Source organism: Manis pentadactyla, chromosome 14 (assembly GCF_030020395.1).
Source record: "Manis pentadactyla isolate mManPen7 chromosome 14, mManPen7.hap1, whole genome shotgun sequence".
NCBI lineage: Eukaryota > Metazoa > Chordata > Mammalia > Pholidota > Manidae > Manis > Manis pentadactyla.
Window position 1 is genome coordinate 82,568,892 of NC_080032.1, and position 25,473 is coordinate 82,594,364.

General features: G+C 32.9%; 1 protein-coding gene across 5 annotated transcripts in view; it reads left to right on the forward strand.

The window, feature by feature from the left end:
* The window catches only part of CCDC91 (coiled-coil domain containing 91), a 329,601-nt gene that overhangs the window by 178,841 nt on the left and 125,287 nt on the right, over positions 1-25,473 (forward strand). For 4 of the 5 annotated variants that reach the window (XM_036889459.2, XM_036889457.2, XM_036889452.2 and 1 more), the window contains exon 7: positions 8,926-9,003. The exons of the other annotated variant lie outside the window; for it this stretch is intronic. In XM_036889459.2, the coding sequence (XP_036745354.2) occupies positions 8,926-9,003 (78 nt within the window). The remainder of the gene's footprint in view (positions 1-8,925; positions 9,004-25,473) is intronic. 5 annotated transcript variants of the gene reach the window in all.

Here is a 25,473-nt window from a genome sequence, read left to right on the forward strand (position 1 = left end):
CTCGTACATTTTGAAGTCTAGGCAAGGAAAAGATAAGAGGCGAACCAAGGAAATACTTAAAGAAGGAAGGGGCAGATTTGGCATGGTGATGGCAGCAACAGAGGCTGCGTAGTTTTGAATCTTCTTAGGTTTTCTTTAAAAATTATTAAGACAGACAGAGAAAGACAAATACCAAATGATTTCATTCGTTTGTGGAGTATAAAAACATAGTGAAACAGAAGGAACAAAAGTATCAGGAGACTCATAGACACCGAGAAGGGACAAGTGTTTACCAAGGGGGAGGATTGTGGAGGCTGGGTGGGGAGGGAGAAGGGGATTAAGGGGCACTACAATTCTCAGTCACAACATAAGTAAGTCACTGGGATGGTGGTACAACACAGAAAATACAATTAGTGACTATAACATCTTACTACGGTGATAGACGGTGACTACAGTGGAGGGGGTGAAGTCTTGATAATATGTGTGAATGTTGAGCCACTGTTTTGTGTATGTGAAACCCTCATAAGGTTCTATATTAATGATACTTTAATAAAAAACCTAGACTAAGATAATTAAAGAAAAATGAATAAGCACACCTACAACAAAAAAGTAGGTTACAGTTGTTTATATAAATTCTAGAGCAGAAGATGGTAGAGTCGAACTATTGACAGCAAGACTTGAGTGTCTGTCACATCTATGCTGGAGAAACGAAGAGGAACATAAATGGGATTAAGGATGGTGCCAGAGGCCTAGGGACCCAGCCATTGCTACCCTAAAAGGGATAGTTCAGTCAGAGTAGAGGATTTGGAAGACAGATCTGAAGACAACAGCTGAAAAAAAATTTTTTTTGTAATAACAACAGAAGAGGGAACCATAAAATCATAAGGTTAAGAAAGCTGTTCAGGCTCACCTCACCCCTTATTCAGGAACCTCTTCCTAAAAGTAAACAAACATAGGTAATAAAAAAAAGGTGTGTTAGAACTGTGTGCAAATATGCAAGTTTTTGAAGAATAGTATAAATCAGAAGTAGAATAGTTCAGAAATGAGAAAAGATAGTTAAATAAGAAGATACAGCTGACAAACACACAAAAAGAATTAGAAATAAAAGCAAAACTTCCAAAATGAGGCCTAAGCTAAAAAGAGTAAAAGTGAATGTAATAACAGAGAGAGGAAGGAAAAAAAAATAAGAGGAAGCAAAAAGAAAAATGAAAAATATCAAGTAAATGAAGAAGGAATTAGAGAGAGAGGAATAATTATAGAAAGCAGCAAAGCTGATTCAGTATGTGTATAAATGGAGTCTGTGAAGAAGAAAACCGGAGGTGAAATCAAGTTATATGAAAAATGTAATTCAGTAAACTTCCAGGAAATAAGAGGAGGCTAGGACCTTATATTTTGAAAATGTACATGTGTATCTGGGAAAATAGACCCAGTCAGTCAGTTATGACACACATTCTAGAGACTTTAAAGAAAAGCAACTTTCAAAAGAACACCTCAGATATCTATAAATACAGTCACTTTTTGCTTTGCCCAGAACAGTCTATGTTTATACCTATTACCAATAGGAACCCCTTTAACTCTCAAAAATGACACAATTTAGAAGGTGAATTATATAGTCAACCTAAATATAAGGTAAAGAAAATTAGATCCATGTCACACTTTAAAAAAACACATTCTATCAAAAAATGTGACATAATTAAGATACTCAAGGAAAAAATGTGAATCTAGTATTTATATACTATACACCTGATTTTTCAGTTTTAAAAGTTGCAAATGGTTCTCGACATTAAAGAATTTAGAGAATGTTATTCTTATGGTCCTTTTATGAGGAAACCTTGTGACATCTCAATTAATTCTAAGAAATAAAATTAGAAAACCAGCATTCTCTGATCATAATGAAACAAAATTAGAAATGGTAAGCAAAATCAAAGAACTAAACACACCATTCATCTTAGAAATTAAAATTATGTAAACGTACTATTTTTTCTTGCACCAATTTTTTTTATACTAAAATAAAGTTCACTTAACATAAAATTCACCATTTAAACAATTTTAAGGTATACAATTCAGTGACTTTTTAGTATAGTCACAATATTGGTGAACTGTCTAAAGTATCTAATGCCAGACGTATTCATCACTTCAAGAAGAAACCCCATGTGCATTAAGCAGTTACTCCCTTTTCTTCTCTCTCACAGCACTATTACTTGCTAATTTCCTTTCTGTCTCTGGATTTGCCTATTTTGGACATTTCATATAAAACGGAGTCATGCAATATGTGGACCTTTGTGTCTGGTTACTTCCTTAGCATAATGGTTTCAGGGCTCCTCTACATTGTAACATGTATCAGTACTTCATTCCTTTTATGGATGAATAATAATTCCATTGCATGGATAATACTCCATTTTGTTTATCCTTTCTTTAGCTGATGAACTAATGAAATTTGCATTGTTTTTGCTTTTTGGCTATTACTAATAATGCTAGTGTAAATTTTATGTAAAGTTTGTGTGTGTTTTCAGTGCCATTAGGTACTAACTAGAAGTGAAATTTCTAGGACGTTTGGTAACTCTGTGGTTAATTGTTGAAGGAATTGTCCAACTGTTTTGCACAAAGGATGTACCACTTCACATTTCCAAAAGCCATTGAGGGTTTGGGTTTCCCCACCTCCTTGTCAACATTTATTTTCTGTGTTTTTCTTAGTATCTTCCTAGTGGACATAAGTGGTTTTGTCTTGAATTTCCATAATGGCTAATGATTCTGAGTATTTGTATTTTGGAGAAATACCTGTTCAAGTTCTTTGCCCATTTTTAAATTTGGTTATGTTTTTGTTGCTGAGTTATGAGAGTTGTTCATACATTCTGGGTCATCAGGTACATTATTTGCAGATATTCAGTGGGTTGACTTTTTGCTTTCTTGATAGTGCCCTTGATGCACAAAAGTTTTACATTTTGATGAAGTCCAATTTATGTATTTTTTTTCTTTTTTACTTGTGTTTATGGTGTCATATTTTTAGAAACCATTGCCTAATAAAGATATGCACCTACTTTTCCTTTAATAAGAGTTTACTAGTTTTAGCTCTTACATTCAGGTTTTTTAATCCATTTTGAGTTAATTTGTATACAGCATATGAGATGGGGTTCCAGATTTATTCTTAGCATATGGATCCAGTTGTCCCATCATCATTTGTTGATAAGACTATTCTTTCCCTATCAAATTATCTTGTCACTCTTGTCAAAAATCATTTGATTATAGATGTATGGGCTTATTTTAGGACTCTCATTTCTATTTGCCTTTGAACTAAATTTCTATTCTTATGCCAGTACCATAGTTTCAGTTACTGTAGCTTTGTGCTAAGTTTTGAAATTGGTAAATATAGGTGCTCCAAGTTTGCTCTTCTAGATTGTTTTAGCTATTTCATATCCCTTGCAATTCTACATGAATTTTAGGATCTGCTTTTCTGATTCTTCAAAATAAGGCTACTGGAATTTTGATAGAAATTGCATTGAATTTGTAGATAAATTTTGGGGTAGTGACATTTTTACATACTAATAAGTCGTCCAATCTAGAAAAACAGGATGTTTACCACTTACTAAGACTTTACAATATTTTGTGGTTTTTAATAAATGTTTTGCACCTCTTTGGTAAAATTTATTCCCAAGTATTTGTTCTTTTTGATGCCATTGTAAATTGAATTGTTTTCTGAATTTCGTGTTTGGATTGTTCATTGCAAGCGTTCAGAAATACAACTGATTTTTGTATGTTGACCTTGTATCTTACAACTTTGTTAAACTTATTTATTAGATCTAATAGTATTTTGTTTATTATATCTAATAATTGTGTAGCATTTCCTATGTATAAGATCATGTTTTATGCAAATAAGAATAGTTTTACTTCTTCATTTCTAATCTAGTATTGTCTAAGGTTAACTTTTATTTATTTTTCTTGTGTAATGTCCTTGCCAAAATTTCAATATAAGGTTAAGTAGAAGTGGTAAGGGTGGACATCCTTACCTTGTTCCTAATGTCAGGAGAAAAGCTTTTAGTCTTTTGCCAATAGTATGGTGTTAGCTGTGGGTTTTCCACAGATGTTCTTTATCATTTTGAGGATGTTGCTTTCTATTCTTAGTTTATTGAGTATTTTTATCTATGTTTGATCTTGTTACTTTTTCTGCATCCTGAGATGATCATATAGTTTTTTTTCTCTTTACTATTTTAATATGGTATATTAAATGATCAATTCTTTAATGTTGAATTGCTTCTGCATTCCTGAGATTAATTCAAACTGGTCTTAGTGTATAACCCTTTTAATAGGTTGTTGAATTCTATTTGCAGCTCTTTTGTTGAGGAATTTTGCATCATATTCATAAGGCACGTTGCTTTATATTTTTCATGTTAGTGGCTTTGTCTGGCTTTGGATTAGTGTGATACTGGCCTTATAGGATGAGTTAGGACATGTTCTCTCACCTGTTTTTAGGAAAAGTATTAGAAAGATTGATGTTAAATCTTTCTTAAATATTTTTTAGAAGTCACCAGTGAAGCCATTTGATGCTGCGATTTTCTTTGTGCAAGATTTTTTAATTACTGATTCGAACTCTTGATGTAGGTCTATTTGATTCTCTATTTCTTCTTGAGTCAGTTTTGGTAGTTGCATATTTCTAGGAATTTGCCCATTACAGCCTGATTTGTTGGCATACAATTGTTCATAATAGTCTCTTCTATTCTTTTTTGTTTTCTTAAATTCAATAGTAGGTCCTTTCTTTCATTTCTGATTTTAGTAATTTAAGTCATTTTTCTCCCTTTTTTATTTTCTTCAGTCTAACTAAGGTTTGTCAATATTGTTCATTTTTTAAAACTAACTTTGGTCTGATTGTTTTTCTCCATTGCTTTTCTATATTTTATCTATTTTCTTTCTAATCTTTGTTTCCTTCATTGTGCTTGTTTTGGGTTTAGTTTTTTCTTCTCTATCTGGTCTCCAAGGGTGAAAGTTTAAGTTACTGATTTGAGATTTTTCTTTCTTTAGTGATTTCTTTACTCATTGATTACTTGGAGTGTATTGTTTAATTTATATACATTTATGAATTTCCCTATTTTTCATGTTAATTATGTCAAATTTCATTCCTTTTTGGTCATAGAACATGCTTTCTATTTCAATTATTTTAAACTTTGAGACTTGTTTTATGGCCTAAGTTTACTCTGGAGAATGTCCCATGTTCACTTGAGAAGAATGTGCATTCTTCTGCTGTTGAGTGGAATGTTATTCTATAGTTGTTTGTTTCTTGTTGGTTTATATGTTGTTCAGTCTTTTTTTTTTTTGCTTTTGTCTAGGGGTTCTTTTCATTATTGAAAATTAGCAGGCAAATGTGATACCAGTGGTAGTAGTAGTAACAATACTTTATTTTTATCTTCACTAACAAAATCACTGTATGCATGTTCCTCACTTTCAGGTCCCTGTATACAGATTACTCAATCTTTTATATTACCAGTCTGAAGATAAATGTTATATTGTCATCGTCTTTTATCCTAGAGCCTACCAGAGTTTGGCATATAGTAATTGTTGAAATTAAACGTAATATTTACTGAGAAAATTTGGTATAAAATAATCATATCTGGAAAAAGTTTAGGTGATAAATAACTAAATTTCATGGTATTTGGAGAGTACATCATCCACCTTGAATTATGATGAATAGTAACTGAGTATCTATCTCTACATCATTTAAAAAATTTTTATGGTGTACATTTTTAATATAGTAGCCAATATTTTAGTTGTGATACATAAAATGATGGCAGAAATCTGTTATTGTCGATAATGAGAATTTCAGCATAATTCCATAAATGTTTGTCAACAGCTGTTTTGTGTACTAAGTCACTATGCAAAGCACTAGATTTCTGTTCCTTCTAGCTGAGAGGGTAGTCATTGAATGAGTATTCATTTTCAATTAAAAGATATGTCATATAACATTTTGATCATCTGTAAAATGTCTCTAAGAAAAGGTCTTTTATATAAACTTTATGCTTAATACATTGCACTCTGAGTGCTCCTGTGTGTCATTATTCAGGACCATAGTTACTGAATGATCAAACTTTATAATCAAAATGGTGCATATTCATCTTCAGTTTGTAGTTAATTAGATGAAAGAATAATACATTCTCAATTTTACGTAGTTGAATCTAAGTTAGTTTGCTTTGCTTTGTACTACTTAATCCTAAAAAGCTCTTTGAATTTTCTGGTTCTCAACTTCTCAATTCTAAATGAAAGAGATTGTTTAGTAAAGGGTATTGTCAAGAGAGAAAAAAAAAAGTAAATATTTAATTTTATTTATTTATTTAGGTGTCATTAATATACACTTACATGAGCAACATTGTGTTAACTAGATTTCCCCCATTATCAAGTCCCCACCACACACCCCATTACAATATTTGATTTATTAAGTGCTTAAAATGCTGATTTTAATGAAGTTCAGCTTGCTTCTTTACTTCTGGGATATATTAGAGGTTTAATATGTTAATATGTATTGTTAATGTCCAAAATTTGTTTGACTGTGGTAGCCTGTTCTATATTTGCTTCTCATATAACAGTGGTCCTAAGGTAGTTTTATATACTTCCCAATAACTGCCTAAGATACTTTATTGTAGTAAAAAAAATTACAGAATACCAGTTTGTATTTACTTTTTTAAGATCTTGAATAGGAAAAAAAACTATGTTAATACTTAGATCATGGATTGATGTCTTTGCCTTCCCAAGTCCATACCAGTTCCGTACCATTTGTGAGATAACCTGATAGGAATGGGAGTTCCAGAGGATGAGTTGGCAACGATTCTCTTGTTTGTTTGCTTGTTTTCAGTGTAATATAATGCATGAGCTTGCTTAAACCAGGTAGTTGGAGTTAGCTGTTATATTCTACTAAAACAACTCTCACAGAAATAGAAAAATGACTTTTAAAAGGTGGCTGCCATGAACCATAGATTGATAATCATACCAACAAAAATTGTGTTATAACAAGTACCCCTGATGGTTCTTTATGTTTAGGTAATTTTGGGAAATAGCAATTTAGTTGCAATAAGATACATAAAAGGGGTATACGAGAAAGGGGAATTAGATGCTGATAATGAAGTAGAACCTGTTCCATCAATAAGGCATAATAACTGAGGGGATTGAATGAGCAAGTGTTTAGCAGTAAATGAAAAAGAACAATTGGCATTTTCTTTTACATAGAGTTGAAATTGAATTTGCTCTTTAAGTCCACTGAGGTGATGATGTAGTCATTCCTTGCAAATCATTTAGGGTCCCAGGCTGGCAGAGGCTGTGATGTTTGCTACAAGTGGCTTTCATTGTCATCTTGGGACTTGACATGCAGCGAACAAATAGGGGAAGAAGGGATTGTGTGGGAGGTTTTTGTAATTCAAGTTGAAATGGTGTACATTACTTCCACCAACCTGACATTCCTAAAATATATCTCAGTTGGTTGAGATATATTATCCTGTTTATGAATTGCTGGATTCAATTTGATGGTACTTTGCTTTCCATTTTAGTTTCTATATTCATAAAAGAGATTGGTCCATAATTTTATTTTCTCTTAAATATTTTTCAGATTTTTAATTAAAGGATATGCTGTCCTAATAAAATATATGGGGAAACAGTCTTTCCTTTCCTATTCTCTGGAAGGGATTGTGTAAGAATTCTGTTACTTCTTTCTTAAATTTTTTTAAAAATTTACCTGCTAAGTCATCTCAGTTTAGAGACTCTGGCCAGTTTTTTTTTTTTTTTAATTAATACAGCTTCAATTTCTTTACCATACATAGGAGTATTCAGATTTTTAAATTTAATCTTCTTTTAGTTCAGTTAAGTTTTTTCATCTAGAATTACATATTCATTGATATAATATTTCTTAATATCCTATTTTTTTTAGAAATATCTGTAGGTTATATAATAGCCTGAATTTATGTATGATGTTGGGAATTTGTGTTTTTATTTTTCATCACTTTATTTTTATCTGTTTACTTCATTTCATTTTTTTTCTCCTTTTCTTTGGATTATTTTTTAAAGAGTCTTCTGTTAAATGTCTATTTGATCATTTTACTCTGTCCCATGTCTTCTTAAAGGTTTTTTTTTCCATTTTTTTCCCTCTTTTTCCTGGAGTCTTTTTTTTTTTTTTTCCTCACTGTCTTTTGGTTCTTTAATCCGGCTTTCTGCTGTGTCTTGTTACTGTTTCCCTCAATATTGAGTGTGTATTTCTCAGCTGTGGAACCTCTATTTGATGAATTCTAGGTCTCTGTTGAAAATATCCTATCCCTTTTCTCCATTTCTCCTCCATTTTTTAAAACATATTAATCACACATATTTTAAGCTCTTTGGTAACTAATACTGAATCACCCACAGGTCTGTTTCTTCTGTCTTCTCTGGGCTTTTTTGGTTTCATCTGTTGTCATCTCTGATGCTTCTGTCTTGAAAGCTATACACTGTGTTTGCAAAGTTGGAGAGGCTCTTTTAGGATGTTTACCTTCTCCAAAGAAAGTTCATCCTTTCCTTTCCTAGGAAGGTGAAATGGAGGGTTGATAACCTTAATCCAGTGGCTTTCAGACTTTGTTATATATTAAACTATTGGTATGTGTGTTTCCTTGGAAGCAGTTAAAAATATGTAGAGGCCCAGGCTGGTATGATCACCGAGTGCCCCAAGGGGTGACATCGCTGCAGTGTGTTACCTCACCTCTCAGCATGGTTTTCCTTTCTCAGTTACTGTTTCTCTCTAATTTCTCTTTGCCATAGCCCTCCCTAATGCTTTAAACAGAACTTTTTTCTTTTTTCTTTTTTTTTTCAAATAGCTTTTCTCTTTGTTTTCAGCTGCAGCATTGGTGTGCCCCAAGCCACTCTATCTTTCATGGAACATAAAGTCAGTGGTTTTATTGTTAAGTAAACATAAGAACAAATCATGGTTTAGTTTCTTTTTTCTTCCAGGAAAAGCATAAACAAGAATTGGAAGATATGAGGAAAGCTGGTCATGAAGCCCTCAGCATTATTGTGGATGAATACAAGGTAGAAGTTTGAGAATTTTTATTCTTTTAGTAAGAAACTTACACACATAGGCATATGCAAACCTATGCTACTAATAGAGTTACGGTGTAGTCTTATTTGGTGCAGAATTCCTTCCAGTTGACCAATGATCGATCATTGAAAGCACACTTGGTATATTACAAAGGTTATGCCAGACGTTGCACTACATTTGAGAAGTTACGGAATATTTGAGTACAGGATAGGCAGCTGCAGAAGCTCGGAAATGAAACACTATAGAATTAATTGCTAGATTAGCTTTTTTGTTCTTTATTGTGGTTCCACCTCTTACAGAAAAAAAAGACATGGTATAAATCTGAAAATTTTTGTTATACCTTCTCTTTTTAAAGCAAATTAAATAGACTCAGGTGCACTTAATTAATAACAGAAATGATAAGCGTCAATATCCACGATATATACAGTACTCTTCTTTTGGTTCTATGCCTACATAAGCTTAATCATATAAAGAAAATTAATGACAAAATCCTCCTCTCCCGAAACTTCATGTTATATCATTTTTTTCCCACAAGGGATAGAGGAAACATTCTTGATGAAATCAAATTTAGATAATCCTCCCCAGAGGTAACTTCTGGTCACAATTTGATATGCATCCTTCCAGAGGTTTTTCTCCAGGTTTGCTCATAAATGCTCATAGCTGCTATGTAATTTTGACTTGCTTTTATAAAAATATTATTTACTCAATCTAGTCTTTTGTTTCTTGCTGTATTCAGTATGACCTGGAGATATTTTCATGGCAGCATTTATAAACTCACATTATTTTTTTCACTGTTCTATATTATTCCACGGTGTGTGTGTGTGTGTACTGTAATTGGTTTAAGTTTACTTGTATAAGTAAACCTTTAATTTGTTTTTTATTGTTCATTATTACACTAAATTTTTCAAAAGTCCTTTTATCATATGTGGAATATTAAAATTTTTTGATTAAATTTCATCCCTAGACTTAATAGAAGTTAATGTCATTTTAGTTAGCTGATAATTTAATGTCAAAATGTTCCTCTAACAATTCACTTAGATAAAAGTAGGAAAAGAATTAGTTCCAGAATCAATTCAGGTAAAATTAAGTACGATTTCTTTTTTTAATCAAAGATATTAAAATAGTCTGGTACATCTATCTTGGGACATGAAAGGTCATTTTCATAACCATACCCTATATAGAAACTCATGCTGTTGTTGAGAAGGTCATTAAAAAATACCTGGTTTTTACAGCTGTGATTATTAGCTCTTTTTTATAATGTTGTGAATTTTTACTTCTGCTAATATAAACCAACTTTACACTAATTGAGTTGGGAAAAAGTGTAGGATAAATTTTGAACTGTCTTTTTTTTTCCAAGGCTAAGGGTTTGAAGAATTAAGATACTGGAACTTACATAATTTTCCTGGCATATAAAGTAATATATTCATCAGTGGATTTGAATTTTACTTATTTTTGTTTATGAATTCTAGGTTAAATGTTTTGAAAGTATTTACATGTGTGTGTGCTTATGGATTTTTCTGAATAGCTCATTATTTCATATCTTAGATCCTCTTTTGGTTCTAGCTCCATATTATTTTTTATGCTGAAAACATGTTTATTTTGTATTACATTCAATGCTAGCAACTATAATAAAGTTAAAAGCATATTGCATTTTGAAGAAACTTGGTTGAGAAATACTCATTTCACCTCTGGTCTGTCTATAATAATTTGTCTAGTATCATTATTTGATACTCATTTAGAAAGAGGATTTAAAAGTTTCAGGCATTAAGTATTCTGATTTGCTTAAAACAATTAGGAATCAAATCAAGCATCCTACAAAGTTAATTAAATTTGTTACTGTAATATGCAAACTATATGAATTCTTTTATAATAGGAAATTTGGGTGTAACTACATTTCATATTGATTTCTATATTGATTTACTGATGAGCTTTGTATTTTGCACAATGATGTTAAGGTAACTCTGAGGAGGAATAACATCTGATACATTAATTATATAAAATTTTATAACCAAGGAGTTCTAATATATATTGAGAATCAACTTCATAGTAATGTGGGAAAAAAATAAAGCAATTTAGATAGGAAAAACAGTCACTTTCCTGTCCTGGTAGGGCAGACGCTTTTATAGTGTAAATGTTGATGATTTGTCATCCATTATAGAATAAGAAACAATTTTTCTTTCCCCATTCTAAATTCAAGGATGAGAAGTTCATGGGATAATTATTTTATTATGCTTCTCTTTTTAGGCAGCAACTTACTTCTTATGTCTTTTAAAGCTTTATTTTGTTAAAGTACATAAACATTTGATGGGTGATTCATTAAATCATTAGGTAACTTGAAAACAAACCAAAATACTTCTAATTATTAGTCCTAACAGAAGTTATGTGAACATTCTTTGCATTTATTCATTCCCTAATTCAAGAAATATTGCTGAGTTCCTTCTCTATGCCGGGGACTGTTTTAGGTAACAGCACTGACCAAAATAACCAAATCATTTCTTCAGTGGAGTATATATTCCACACCCACACAGTGGTGCACATATGCAAACCATAAACAGGAAGTTGAGGAGCCTAAAAACCCTAGCTTTTGGTTTTCAGGGCTTTGTACTTTCACCTCTCTTACCTGTGCAGGTGTTTACTCAAATAAGCAACTGGATGAGAGAAATCAACCACATTCCTACCACCGTTTCTGGCCTCTATGTTTTTCTGGTTATCCTGGACTAGATAGAATTAGTTATTTTCCCCACTTCAAATTGAATTAAGACATTCTTGAGTTTGAAAAAATGTTAGAAAAGATAGTGAAAAATACCAAATAAAGTAAGAAAAAATTGACAAAAAGCTAAAAAATGATGCATATTAAGATACATTATTTTTGCAGTAACCTCTGCTTCCAGAAATATGAAGTAGACCTTTTCTCTTCCTATTCTTTCTGCTAAGTACAATTTAAGAAACGCTGGACATTATATATGAAACACCCATAAGACCCTGAGTTAGAAAGAAAAAGACAGACTGTCCAGGAACATTGGATCCAAGTAACTACATAATGCTGGGTCCCTGGGTTTTCTTTTTGTCTCATTTGTCCCAGACTAGTTGCTGCAACCCTAGGTGCAACCAGAAATACCAAATGGACGCAGGCAACAAATCCCAAGAAAATCAAAAACTAGGAAAGCCTCTGCCTAGTAAGACAGAAAACTGTTAGATAATAATCATTCTACTCCCACTAACTGTGGCTCCACCCGTAGCCCTACCAACCAAGGCTGGCTAGGGAGCCTAGACTTCTGCAAGGTACCCTCCTCTTCCCCATCCGTGCAGTCAAAGAAGGCTGAGTGGCGGGGTGGGGAACCAGGACTTCGATTCCTTTTAGGTAGTAAGTCTTCTTCTGGCTGAGTGTCAGGATAGGCCCTGTAGGAGGCCTAGACTTCCACCCCACCCTGCTGATAATGAGATTCTCTTCCCTTTCCCTGCTGGTAAGTTGTCAAGGGATGTTTAATGGACATCAGGACTTTAATTACTGCTCAGTACTAATAAGGTCAACCCCCTGCAGTGTCAGTGAAGGCCATTTGGGGAACACCTTATTTCTCCCAGCCAGAGTGATAACCAGTGAAGGCCTAGTAGGAAGCTGAACTCCCAAACATGTCCAGCAATAATGTAGCGATCGAACCTTGTTCCGCATGCCCTGGTGTCGGGGAATGAGTCAGGTGCTCGGACCTCTGCTGTACCTAGCTATTCCCCTCTCTCCCTGCTGGTGTACTGTCATGTCAGAGAAAGTCTGCTCAAACAGTATTTTAAATGTCCAAGTTTCAGTTGAAAATTGCTACCCATACCAAGAATCAAGAAAATCCTATTTTCAGAGAAAAAGGACAATGAACAAAAACCAACACTGAGCTGACACTAAAGTTAGAATTATATAACAGGGATTTTAAAGCATCCATCATAAGAATGCTTAATAAGCAATTATGAACATTCTTGAAACAAATGAAAAAATTTGAAATCTCAGCAAAGGAATAGACAGTCTTAGCAGCGTAACAGATTATATAAGGAAGAACAAATGGAAAATTTGGAATTAAATACAATAACCAAAATTTAAAAAACGCATTGTATGGACTCAGTAGCATACTGGAGAAGCAGAGGGAAGAATCAGTGAGCTTGAAAATAGAGCAACAGAAATCACCAATTTGAAAAACAGAAGAAAATAGACTATAAACAAATGAACAAGGGATATAAGGACCTGTGGGATTATAACAAAAGCTCTAAAATTCATGTCTTAAAGAGTCTTGGAAAGAGAGGAGAAAGAGATTAGAGCTGAAAAAATATACAAAGAACTAGTGGCTGAAATTTCCCTTAATTTGGCAAAAGAAATAAAACTACATATTCAAGAGGCTAAGTGAACTCTAAACATGATAAAATCTACAACAAGACCCATGGTAATAACAGTTAATTTTTTATTCCAACTTGACTGGGCCACAGTGCCCAGATATTTGGCCAACAGTATTCTGGATGTTTATGTGAGGGTATGTTTTAGATAAGATTAACATTTAAATCTGTGCACTTTGAGGTAAGCAGATCACTGTCCGTAGTATAGGTGGACTTCATATAATCAGTAGAAGGTCTAAATAGAACAAAGTCTGACCTCCACGAGCAAGAAGGTACTCTGCTAGCTGACTGCCTTTAGATTGGAACTCACACTGGCTCTTCTCTGGGTTTTCAGTCCGCCAGTCTGCCCTACAGATAGTGAATTTACCAGCCTCTGTAACTGTGTGAGCCAATTCATTAAAATACATCAAACTCTCTCACACACATACACACAGACAGACACACACACCACCTCACATCCTATTGGTTCTATTTCTCTAGAGATCCTAACTAATATAACATATATAGTCAAACTTCTGAAAACTAAAATCTTGAAAGCAGCCAGAGAAAGATGACCTTTTACCTATGGAGAACAACTATTGGAATGACAATGGATTTTACATCAGAAACCTTGGAGTCCGGAAGGAAATGGAACTAGTGCTGAAAGAAAATAACTGTTAACCCATATTTCTAAGTCCAAGGAAAGTACACGATTGAAGGGAGGAAATCTAGGTGCTCTATGATGAAGAAAAACTAAGAGAATTTTTCATAGTAGACCTACCTTAATAAAACAGCAGAGGAAGTTATCTGAACAAAAGGGATTGATAAAGGAAGGAATTTGGGAACATTAGGAAAGAACAAAAGAAAGTGCAAAAATATAGGTAAATACAATAGACTTTGTATTTTTAAGTTTTCTAAATTATGTTTGGTAAATCAAAAATTACGACACTGATGTGTTTCTCAGTATATTTAAAGGAAAACTTTAAGAAAGTTATGTTGAAACAAAGGAGAGTAAAGGACATAAAGAGAAGTAAGCTTTCTGCACTTAACTTGAACTGGTAAAATGCTAATATCAGTAAAGGTGTAACTTTTTTATTATGATTATTCCAAATTAATTTTCTTCCAATTATCTATTCCATGATAAAGCTTAGAAATTTATTAGACAAAGTTTTATTACCAGACTTCAAACTATTTAAACAATTAGAGCTAGTTTCCATTTATACATATATATATTTCAGAGGCTATAGTCAGTTTAAAATCTACAGAGAAATCTTTTATTTATTTGTCACTGTCATTTCCATGAACCCGAATAACCCAATAAAAATCACTACAGAGGAAAGTTTATTAATCACATTATTTTGATTTAACATAGGCTAGTCATACTATTTTATTTTAATACTTTAGGAGCTTTATTTTTGAATGGCTTTGTTGAGGTATAATTCACATACTCTAAAATTCACCTGAAGTTTATAATTTATTAGTGTTTAGTATAGTCACAGAATTGTACAGCCATCACCACAATCTAATTTTAGAGCATTCTTTCATTACTCCTGGTGGATTTCAGTTGCCATTTTGACTTAATTATTGTATATGTTGTGGGGAAGGGATGCAACTTCAATTTTTTTCCCCATGTACATATCCAGTTGTTCCCAGCATCATTTTTTGATAAGATTGTTCTTTCCTCATTGAATTGTATTGGGATACTTATTGAAAAGTCAATTAACCCATAAATGTGAGAGTTTATTTCTAGACTCTTAATTCCTTTCCATTGAACTATATATTTTCTTCATGCCAGCACCACATACATGTTAGATTACTATAGTCAAAAGCACATAGGTTATAATTTCTTACAAATTGTTGGTATCAGGAAATGTGCATTGTCCATCTTTGTTCTTTTTCAAAATTGTTTTGGTTATTCCAGGTCACTTTCATTTTCATATGAATTTTAGGATCAAAATGTGAATTTTAAAAAATGTCAAAATAAGATTTTGATTGCATTTGCATTAAATATGTAGATCAGTTTGGCGAGTATTGCCATTTTAACAATATTAAGTTTTCTGGTCCATAATCATAAAGTGTTTTTACATTTATTGTATCTTCTTTAATTTCTTTGAATAATGTTTTGTAGTTTTCAGTATACATTTGATTTTTCTTATAGCATTAGAAATCGAATTATTTTCTATATTTAAGATGATGCCTTCTGCAGGTAGAAATAATTTTACTTCCTCTTTTCAAATCTGGATCCCTTTTACTTCCTTTTAATTACCTAGTTGTCCTGGTTAGATAGTTGGTACAATTTGAATAAGAGCTACAAGCATATATCCTGGTCACTTTCCTGATCATAGGAGGACAACATTCAGTGATTATAAGTTTGATTTTATCAGTGGGTTTTTTATAGATGGCTTATCTCAGGTTGAAGAAGTTTCCTTTTATTTCTAGTTTGTTGAATTTTTTTTAAATCATGAAAGACTGCAATGTTTTATCAAATGCTATTTCTCTGTTGAAATGATGATTTCTGTTTGGTTGGTTTTTTTCTTTATGGATGTGGTGTGTTCCATTTGATTTTTGGATACTAAGTCAGTCTTGTATTCCTGAGATAATCATACTTGGTCATGGTGTATAATTCTTTTTATGTGTCACATGAGTGAACTTGCTATTTTGTTGAATTTTTTTACATCTACATTCATAAAGGATATTGATCTATAGTTTTCTTTGGTGTCTGTATCTGGTTTTGATGTCAGTATAATAGTTGCCTCATAAAATGAGTTAGGATGTGTTCCCTTCTCTTTCATAATTTGAAAGAATTTGTGAAGGATTTGGTAGAATTCACCAGTGAAACCATGTGGTGCTTTTCTTTGTGAGAATTTTTCTTTTTGTTTTCGTAAATTAATTCAATCTCATTGCTCCCTTCAGATTTTCTATTTTCTTAATTTTTTCTTTCCAGGAATTTGTCTCTTTTATCTAAGTGATTTATTTTCTTAGTATATGTTGTTAATAGTATTTCCTTCAGTCCTCTTTATTTCTGTAAGGTAAGGAGTAATGTTTCTTCCTTCATTCTTGATTTTGTAATTTGAATCTTCCCCTTTTTTTAATTCGTCAGTTTATGTAAATGTACATTTTGTTGGTGTTTTTAAATAATTTTAACTGTCAGTTTTGTTCATTTTCTCTCATGTTTTTCTGTTCTCTAATTCATTAATTTCCAATCTAATCTTTGTTTTGAATGCCTTATGCTAGCTTTGGCCTTAGTTATTTTTTCTGGTTTGTTAAGATGGGTAATTGTTACTGATTTGATATCTTTTTTTAATATAGACACTTAAAGTTATGAATTTTCCTCTGAATCCTAGGGTATTTCATCCCATAAGTTTTCTTGTTTTCTATTTTTGTTCTCATTCTTATAAAAGTATTTTATAATCCTCATTGTGATTTCTTTTTAACCCATTGGTTCTTTCGAATTGTGTTTAATTTACACATTTATGCAAAGTTTCTCAGTATTCTGGCTGTTATTAAAATTGCTAATTCATTGTGGTTGAAATTTTTTTCAGTGATTTTGATTGTGGTGGACTGTGCTATAGATATATATATAGGGGCAGTTGGTTTAAAGTATTGTTTAAAATCTTATGTACACTGTTGATAATCTGCCTGATTTTTTAATCCTTTATTGAAATATCCAAGTATTAATATTGAATTGTTTGTTTTTCTATCAGTTTTTGTTTCATGTAGTTTTGAGATATTTTGTTAGGTACATAAATGTTTTTAATTATTAACATCTTCAGAATTTATGACTCTCTTATTATGTCTATATATATATTTTTAAATTAAGAATGTTTTTATTAAGGTATTACTGATATACACTCTTATGAAGGTTTCATATGAAAAAACAATGTGGTTACTACACATTAACCCATGTTATCGTGTCACCCCACACCCCACTGAAATCATTGTCCAACAGTATAGTAAGATGCCAGAGTCGCTATTTGCCTGCTCTGTCTTCCCCATGGTCCCCCCCACACCATGTGTGCCAATCATAATACCCCTCAATCCCCTTCTCCCTCCCTCCCTGGCCCCTCTCCCTTGGCAACCACTAGTCCCTTCTTGGAGTCTGAGAGTCAGTTGCTGTTTTGTTCCTTCAGTTTTGCTTCATTGTTATACCACACAAATGAGGGAAATCATTTGGTACTTGTCTTCTCCGCCTGGCTTATTTCACTGAGCATAATACCCTCCAGCTCCATCCATGTTGTTGCAAATGCTTGTTTCTTTCTTATGGCTGAATAGTGTTCTATTGTGTATATGTACCACATCTTCTTTATCCATTCATCTACTGATGGACACTTAGGTTGCTTCCATATCTTGGCTATTGTAAATAGTGCTGCATTAGACATAGGGGTGCATATGTCTTTTTGAATCTGACAAATTATATTCTTTGGGTAACTTCCTAGGAGTGGAATTCCTGGGTCAAATGGTATTTCTATTTTTAGTTTTTTGCTTTCCACAGTGGATGAACTGGCTTACATTCCCACCAGCAGTGTAGGAGGGTTCCCCTTTCTCCACATCCTCGCCAGCATTTTGTTCTTAGTCTTGTCGATACTGGCCATCCTAACTGGTGTGAGGTGGTATCTCATTGTGGTTTTGATTTGCATTTGCCTGATGATTAGTGATGTGGAGCATCATTTCATGTGCCTGTTGGCCATCTGAATTTCTTCTTTGGAGAATTGCCTGTTCATATCCTCCACCCATTTTTTAATCAGGTTATTTGCGTTTTGGGTGTTGAGGTATGTGAGTTCTTTATATATTTTGGATGTTAACCCCTTGTTGGATATGTCATTTACAAATATATTCTCCCATACTATAGATGCCTTTTTTGTTCTGTTGATGGTGTCCTTTGCTGTACAGAAGCTTTTTAGTTTGATGTAGTCCCATGTGTTCATGCATTCAGAAAAAAAGTGGCTCATGTTTATATTCAGGAAATTTTTGCCTATGTTGTCTTCTAAGAGTTTTATGGTTTCATGACTTACATTCAGGTCTGGTCTTTGATCCATTTTGAGTTTACTCTTTTGTATGGGGATAAATAATAATCCAGTTTCATTCTCTTGCATGTCGCTGTCCAGTTTTGCCAACACCAGCTGTTGAAGAGGTTGTCATTTCCCCATTGTATGTCCATGGCTCCTTTATCATATATTAATTGGCCATATATGCTTGGGTTTATATCTGGGCTGTCAAGTGTGTTCCATTGGTCTATGGGTCTATTCTTGTGCCAGTACCAAATTGTCTTGATTACTGTGACTTTGTAGTAGAACTTGAAGTTGGGGAGCATAGTCCCCCACAGCTTTCTTCTTCCTTCTCAGGATTGCTTTGGCTATTCAGGGTCTTTTGCAGTTCGATATGAATTTTAGAACTATCTTCTCTAGTTCATTGAAGAATGCTGTTGGTATTTTGATAGGGATTGCATTGAATCTGTGGATTGCTTTAGGCAGGATGGCCATTTTGACAATATTAATTCTTCCTATCTATGAGCATGGGATGTGTTTCCATTTATTAGTATCTTCTTTAAGTTTTCTCATGAGTGTCTTGTAGTTTTCAGGGTATAGGTCTTTCACTTCCTTGGTTAGGTTTATTCCTAGGTATTTTATTCTTTTTGATGCATTTGTGAATGGAATTTCTTTCCTGATTTCTCTTTCTGCTAGTTCATCATTAGTGTATAGGAATGCAACAAATTTCTGTGTATTGATTTTATATCCTGCAACTTTGCTGAATTCAGATATTAGATCTAGTAGTTTTGGAATGGATTCTTTAGGGTTTTTTATGTACAGTATCATGTAATCTGCAAACAGTGACAGTTTAACTTCTTCTTTACCAATTTATATGCCTTTTATTTCTTTGTGTTGTCTGATTGCTATGGCAAGAACCTCCAAACTATGTTGAATAAAAGTGAGGAAAGTGGGCATCCTTGTCTTATTCCCGGTCTTAAAGGAAAAGCTTTCAGCTTTTCACTGTTAAGTATGATGTTGTCTGTGGGTTTGTCATATATGGCCTTTATTATGTTGAGGTACTTGCCCTCTATACCCATTTTGTTGGGAGTTTTTATCATGAATGAATGTTGAATTTGTTGAATGCTTTTTCAGTATCTGTGGAGATGATCATGTGGTTTTTATCCTTTTTTCTTTTGATGTGGTGGATGGTGTTGCTGGGTTTTTGAATATTGTACCATCCTTGCATCCCTGGAATAAATCCTACTTGATCATGGTGGATAATCTTTTTGATGTATTTTTGAATTTGGTTTGCTAATATTTTGTTGAGTATTTCTGCATCTGCATTTGTCAGGGAGATATTGGTCTGTAATTTTCTTCTTTTTTGGTGTCTTTGCCTGGTTTTGGTTTTAGGGTCATGCTTGTCTCATAGAATGAGTTTAGAAATTTTCCCTCCTCTTCTACTTTTTGGAAAACTTTAAGGAGAATGGGTATTAGGTCTTCACTAAATGTTTGATAAAATTCAGTGGTGAAGCCATCTGGTCCAGGTGTTTTGTTCTTAGGTAGTTTTTTGATTACCAATTCAATTTTGTTGATAGTAATTGGTCTGCTCAGATTTTCTGTTTCTTTCTGGGTCAGCCTTGGAAGGTTGTATTTTTCTAGAAAGTTGTTTATTTCTTCTAGGTTATCCAGTTTGTTAGCATATAATTTTTCATAGTATTCTTTAATAATTCTTTGTATTTCTGTGATGTCCATAGTGATTTTTCCTTTCTCATTTTTGATTCTGTTTATGTGTGTAGACTCTTTTTTTCTTGGTAAGTCTGGCTAGAGGTTTACCTATTTTGTGTATTTTCTCAAAGAACCAGCTCCTGCTTTCATTCTTTCTATTGTTTTATTCTTCTCAATTTTATTTATTTATGCTTTGATCTTTATTATGTCCCTCCTTCTACTGACTTTGGGCCTCATTTGTTCTTCTTTTCCTAATTTCGTTAATTGTGAGTTTAGACTGTTCATATGGGATTGTTCTTCTGTCCTGAAGTAGGCCTGTATTGCAATATACTTGGTATTATATGTGGTTTTAGGAGCAGGTCTCTGTCTCACCTCTCATGCCACCATCTTTAATCCTATCTCTGTGTTTCTGTATCTTTAGTAAGACTTTGTCATTGCTGGTCTGAAGTCTGTAAATTTCCTGAGATAATGAGAATTTTTAGTTCTTACTGATATTTCTTCTCCCAACTCAAACCTACTACTTAGAATCTCTGTGTAGTTTTTCATATTTGTTATTTTACTTTTGCACTCCAGAATTTCCCTTCGTTTCTTTTGCATAATTTCTCTTTATTGGTATTGTGTATTTCATGAGATGACGTTATCATGCTTTCTTTTAATTGTTTAAGAATTGTTTTCTTTAGTTTGCTAAACATTTTTGTAATTGGTCATTTGATGTCTTTTTCTCCTAATTCTAACACCTGGGCCATTTCAAAGGCAGTTTCCACTGACTCCTGTTTTCCCTGTGTATGGGACACAATTTCCTATTTCTTACCATTGTCTGGTAATTTTCTGTTGATATTTAGACATTGTGGCTAATATATTGTAGTAATTTGTGTCCCTAAACCTCAAAGGACTACAGAGCAAATAGATAGCACATACTCTTCCTGACTTCCAGAAATGCCTGTTTTAAAGCTGCATTTTCTTTAACCATCTGTTTCCCTGACCACCCATTTGTGATTCTGATTTGTTAGTATTTCATCATATCTACTTGTCAGTTTCCATTAATTAGCAGAATCAGCTAATGTTCACCTGCTGCGAAAACCACTAGGAATGGTCTTTTGCACTGACAGGTTGGGGGATGTAGGAGTTGTTACTTGGGTGCTGAGCCTGCTCAAACAGTTCTTCTTCAAGTCTGAGCTCTGGGTGGATGAGTGAAGTCTCTAGGTTGAGTGTTGTAGCCTCCCACTGTTCTTATGAAGTTTGTACAAATTTTATTGAATAAATGCTACTCAATTTGTTGTAAGCTTTTTGATATATCTCCCTCCAGAGACTGAATGATTATTTTTGCTAATCTAATCTGCTTAAAAGGTAACTCTTTAGGGTGGCGGTTTCTCTGAGCATCTAATATCACCATTCCAGAAGCCTCCCCCTCCCCATTTTCTTTTAATTCATGATAAAATAATAGCTACTTGATTATATATATGTTTTTCATTTGCAAAATTATCCTGATCAGTGAATATCCAGGTGTCAGGATATTCTTTCTGTTCTTACTGTATAGACAAGAGTTAAAGATTTGTTTACATCATCTTGCCATATAAGAATACCTAAACCTTTGGATTATTTTTTTTTAATTCTTTTCTAAAATATGGGACTATTCTCTTGCATGAGTAAATTCTGATTTTATACCCATAGGAATTTTAGTATATGTTTTCAGGTTTTGTTTCAGCAAACTCCCATGGCTTAAACTATTAATTTAAACCTTAATAATCTAAACACCAGTCTTATTTTTTACACTGGTAATCAGTTTTTTTAAAAAAACCCTAAAGTTCTTATACATTTGGTTAGTATATTTTGTATACCTAAAACCATTCAAATGTGATTTACTTTTTAAAGCTCCCAAATGATGTGATCAGCTGTTGGTGATTTAAAAATAGAAATAAGCTTTCTTGTGATTCAAACTTTTCACAAGGAATTACAAATTCTGACTTACTTTGCATTATTTCTGTATTTAAGGGATCAGTTGACCACATCAAATTGGAACTCAGCCCATTTAGTAACTCTTTATTCATACAACTTCAAATAATTTACTGAAGGAACTGGGTAAAGAGAATCTACAATCTAATCCTATATTAAAACAACCTTAAAACCCAGAGTTATTTTGTGCTACTATTGTGTATTACATACTAATTTTCTTTTGTTTTTCTACTCTTAACAATGGTGTACAGCAATTTATGTGTCTTTACTAATCCCTGAAGGAGTGTGGCATTTCTGCAAAATTGTCTACTTTGGGACTGCTGAGTATTTCTTTTGGTAACACTGATAGGTTATTTTGAAGTAAGACAGACGGGATCAAAACCCCAACTCCGGTAATTAAAAAGTTTGACCTTGGGCAGTTTCTTCTATATGAATTTTGGTTTCCTCCTAAGTAAATGGGGAGTAAACCATATAACCCATTCATAGGAGTGTTGAGAAGATCCAGTGAGATAACAACCATTGCATAATAATAATACAGTTAATAAATATTAGCTATTATATTATTTTTACGCTTAACATCAATTTCTAGCATAGCAATTTCAATGCCTTGCCATTGTCTTCTAGTTGGTTATTAATTAGTTTGCTCAAGACGATACAGTGTGAATTCTTGTGTCAGTATTTTTAGAAATAACCACTTAAGAGAAAGAGATTGTGGTTTAGCCCTTCATATTTCCTGGGCTCCTGTTAAAAAGCCAGCATTCTTTTGTTCATTTAGAAAATAAATAGCTTGCACAGATTGATGAAAAGGACATGTGCAGTTTTGTTAAAGTACAGAAGAAAACAAAGCTAAAACTAACCCAATGTGCTACATATGCCAACTTTTCCCATAATGTTTACTTAATTTTGTTTATTTCTTTCTTTCATGTCATGAGTTTAAATATCTTTTATCCTGATAATTAACAACAAATACAGTAAATGTAGATCTTGGAAGGCTTTCCATAGGAGCATGCCACACTTAAGATTGTTTAGTGCAAGCAACATAAGAATTTTCCTTTACTTTTTTAATTGGGCTTTTGTCTTGAAATTGTCATTCTCCAGTATATATACTGGCTCAGACTTACCGATTCTCAGTGTTTGTAGTTTTCTCTTTCAAAGATTAGTATCCACGATATAGAGTATCTTAATTTTTGTTTAAGACAATGAGCAGTTATGTTAGTATGATGCTGCTTTGTTTAAGATGGCTTCAACATTTGTCATTGATCAGCATATCTTATAGCCTCATATTTCTCCCATTTTTCAGCATATAATAAATTACATGTGTTGCTTTTTTAAAATGCATATACCAAGGCAGGATTCTTCGAAAATTCTTTTTCAGTTGATGTATCTGTATTTTCTTTAAAGTTCTAGGAGTCATCCTGCTATCCCAAGGGGATTGTTGATTATTGTCGTATCCCTTCATATTTATTTGTCTTTCAATATATTTTACCTATTTCAGCCTGTTGCCAGTTTTTCCCCATTTTTACCATTGAATACTGAACCTGTCAAAGTTGTGTGCAAGTGGATGTGTGCGTGTGAGTGTGTTTTGAAATTACTGGAAAATTTTTCCATACAAGAAAGATGAGAATTCTCTAACAAAATCTAAATGACTATAGAATGGATGGCTCTCTACTTTTAAAAGTTAAAAAAAGAAGCAAAAGTTTTAGCTGTTAACTAAGAAATTGGAATTTATCCTACATTAGGATTTTATTTTTAACTTAATGTCTTGTTTTTTTCTTTATGTGGGACAGGTGACCAGAATAAGAAAAAAATTTCTTTATAGTGGAGGATTGGTGTAATAGCACAGAGGGACTATCAAAGAAAGTCATACATGGAAATAATACAGAATACTTGCCAAAATATATGTAATTCTATAACATAAAGAATAAGATGTCTTCTAAAGAGAAAGTATCCCACTGTCTCCATCTCTTGCAAAGATTTGTCTGCTTCTTGTTTTCTTTTCAGACGTAGCTCTGTGTACATATATTATATATATATTTAATACACTGTACATAATAGGCACTTGAGGTAAAGCCATTTTAGGTGCTGACACATTCTTAAAATGACTTTTCTTTTTGCCCTAACTAAGTAACTTCTGGGAAGAATTTTCCAAAGAAGGACTACTTGACTCAGTATGTTGCAGTTCAAAGCTGGAGCAATTGCTAGCATGCTATAACAGTGAGTGGGAAGTGCTTAAGAAATGAAGTTCAACATGTTGTTTTTATTTTATCTTACTTTAAGCCCAGTTCATTAAACATTCCAGTTTGACATAATAAGATATGAACATATTTTTTGGTTATAATTTTTGTTATGCTACTGTATACAGAAACTTCTGTTTCAAGCAATGACAACAGACTCCTCCCACCTTCCCCCCTCCTCTTTTTTTTTAAATGTGGTGTTTGCTTTCAGACAGATCACTTAGAAAAAGATCTTTCCCTTTTGAAACTCTTCCATACAAAGTATTCTTATTTCATCCTGAAATTACATTTACAAGTTGTTTTCTTGGTTCTGTCCCAATTTGTTTATTTTTCTAATTAAATTACACTCTTTGTTTCTGTAGTTTAAACTTAAGGGATTAGACATTTTTCAAGTCATAGTAGATAGAAGAAATGTTGAAACATTATTGAATTTTGACATCATTGACAAAGTAGCAAAAATGGTGATTAGAAAAACAGCCTGAAAAAGGGCAAAAAAGAAAATGTATTTTTGTTTAATATTTATGTGCAAACACCAATAACTCATAACTATAATGACTTAAGGTATGTTTCTTGGCTCTCCTATATGTGCCTAACCTAAATACTTTCTTTGTCAGTTTTTTGATGATTGGAATATTAGTTCATGTTGAGCACATTCATCTGAAACTGGAAGAGCTTTGTGTACCCTCCTATCAAACTCTAGAGGTGTCTTTCCTCACCCTGGTGTTCTGTGTGCCTGCATTTCTGAGCAAATGGAGTGAGGACCTTTACAAGACTCATCTTTACTTAGAGATTACTGCATACCAAGGTATCTCCACTAACCTAGAGGTATAGACACACATGTCCATTTTTCTTTTACAGTCTTTGTTTCTAAAGCTTGACTGAATTGATGATGTTTAAATTTGTGTATTAACAATCTAGATGCCAGAAGTCAGTGAGTACTAGACACATGAATAGTGCTTATAAAGAGTTGACTGTTTTAATGAGAAATCAAGGAACAGGCAGATGCTTTTCTGAAGTCTTAGAATACTTTATGAAGAGAATTATCTGATTTTTTTCTCTTATGTTTAAATTTCAGGTTATTGAATCATCTACATCAGAGTTTTAACTTATTAGGCACTCAGATTTTCTGCTGTTCATAGTGAAAAATGATGCAAAATTGCTACATAAACTAAGTTCTTCTGAAATTATCTTGTTTAAATGTTTTGATATATTCATTACCCATTTTAACCAA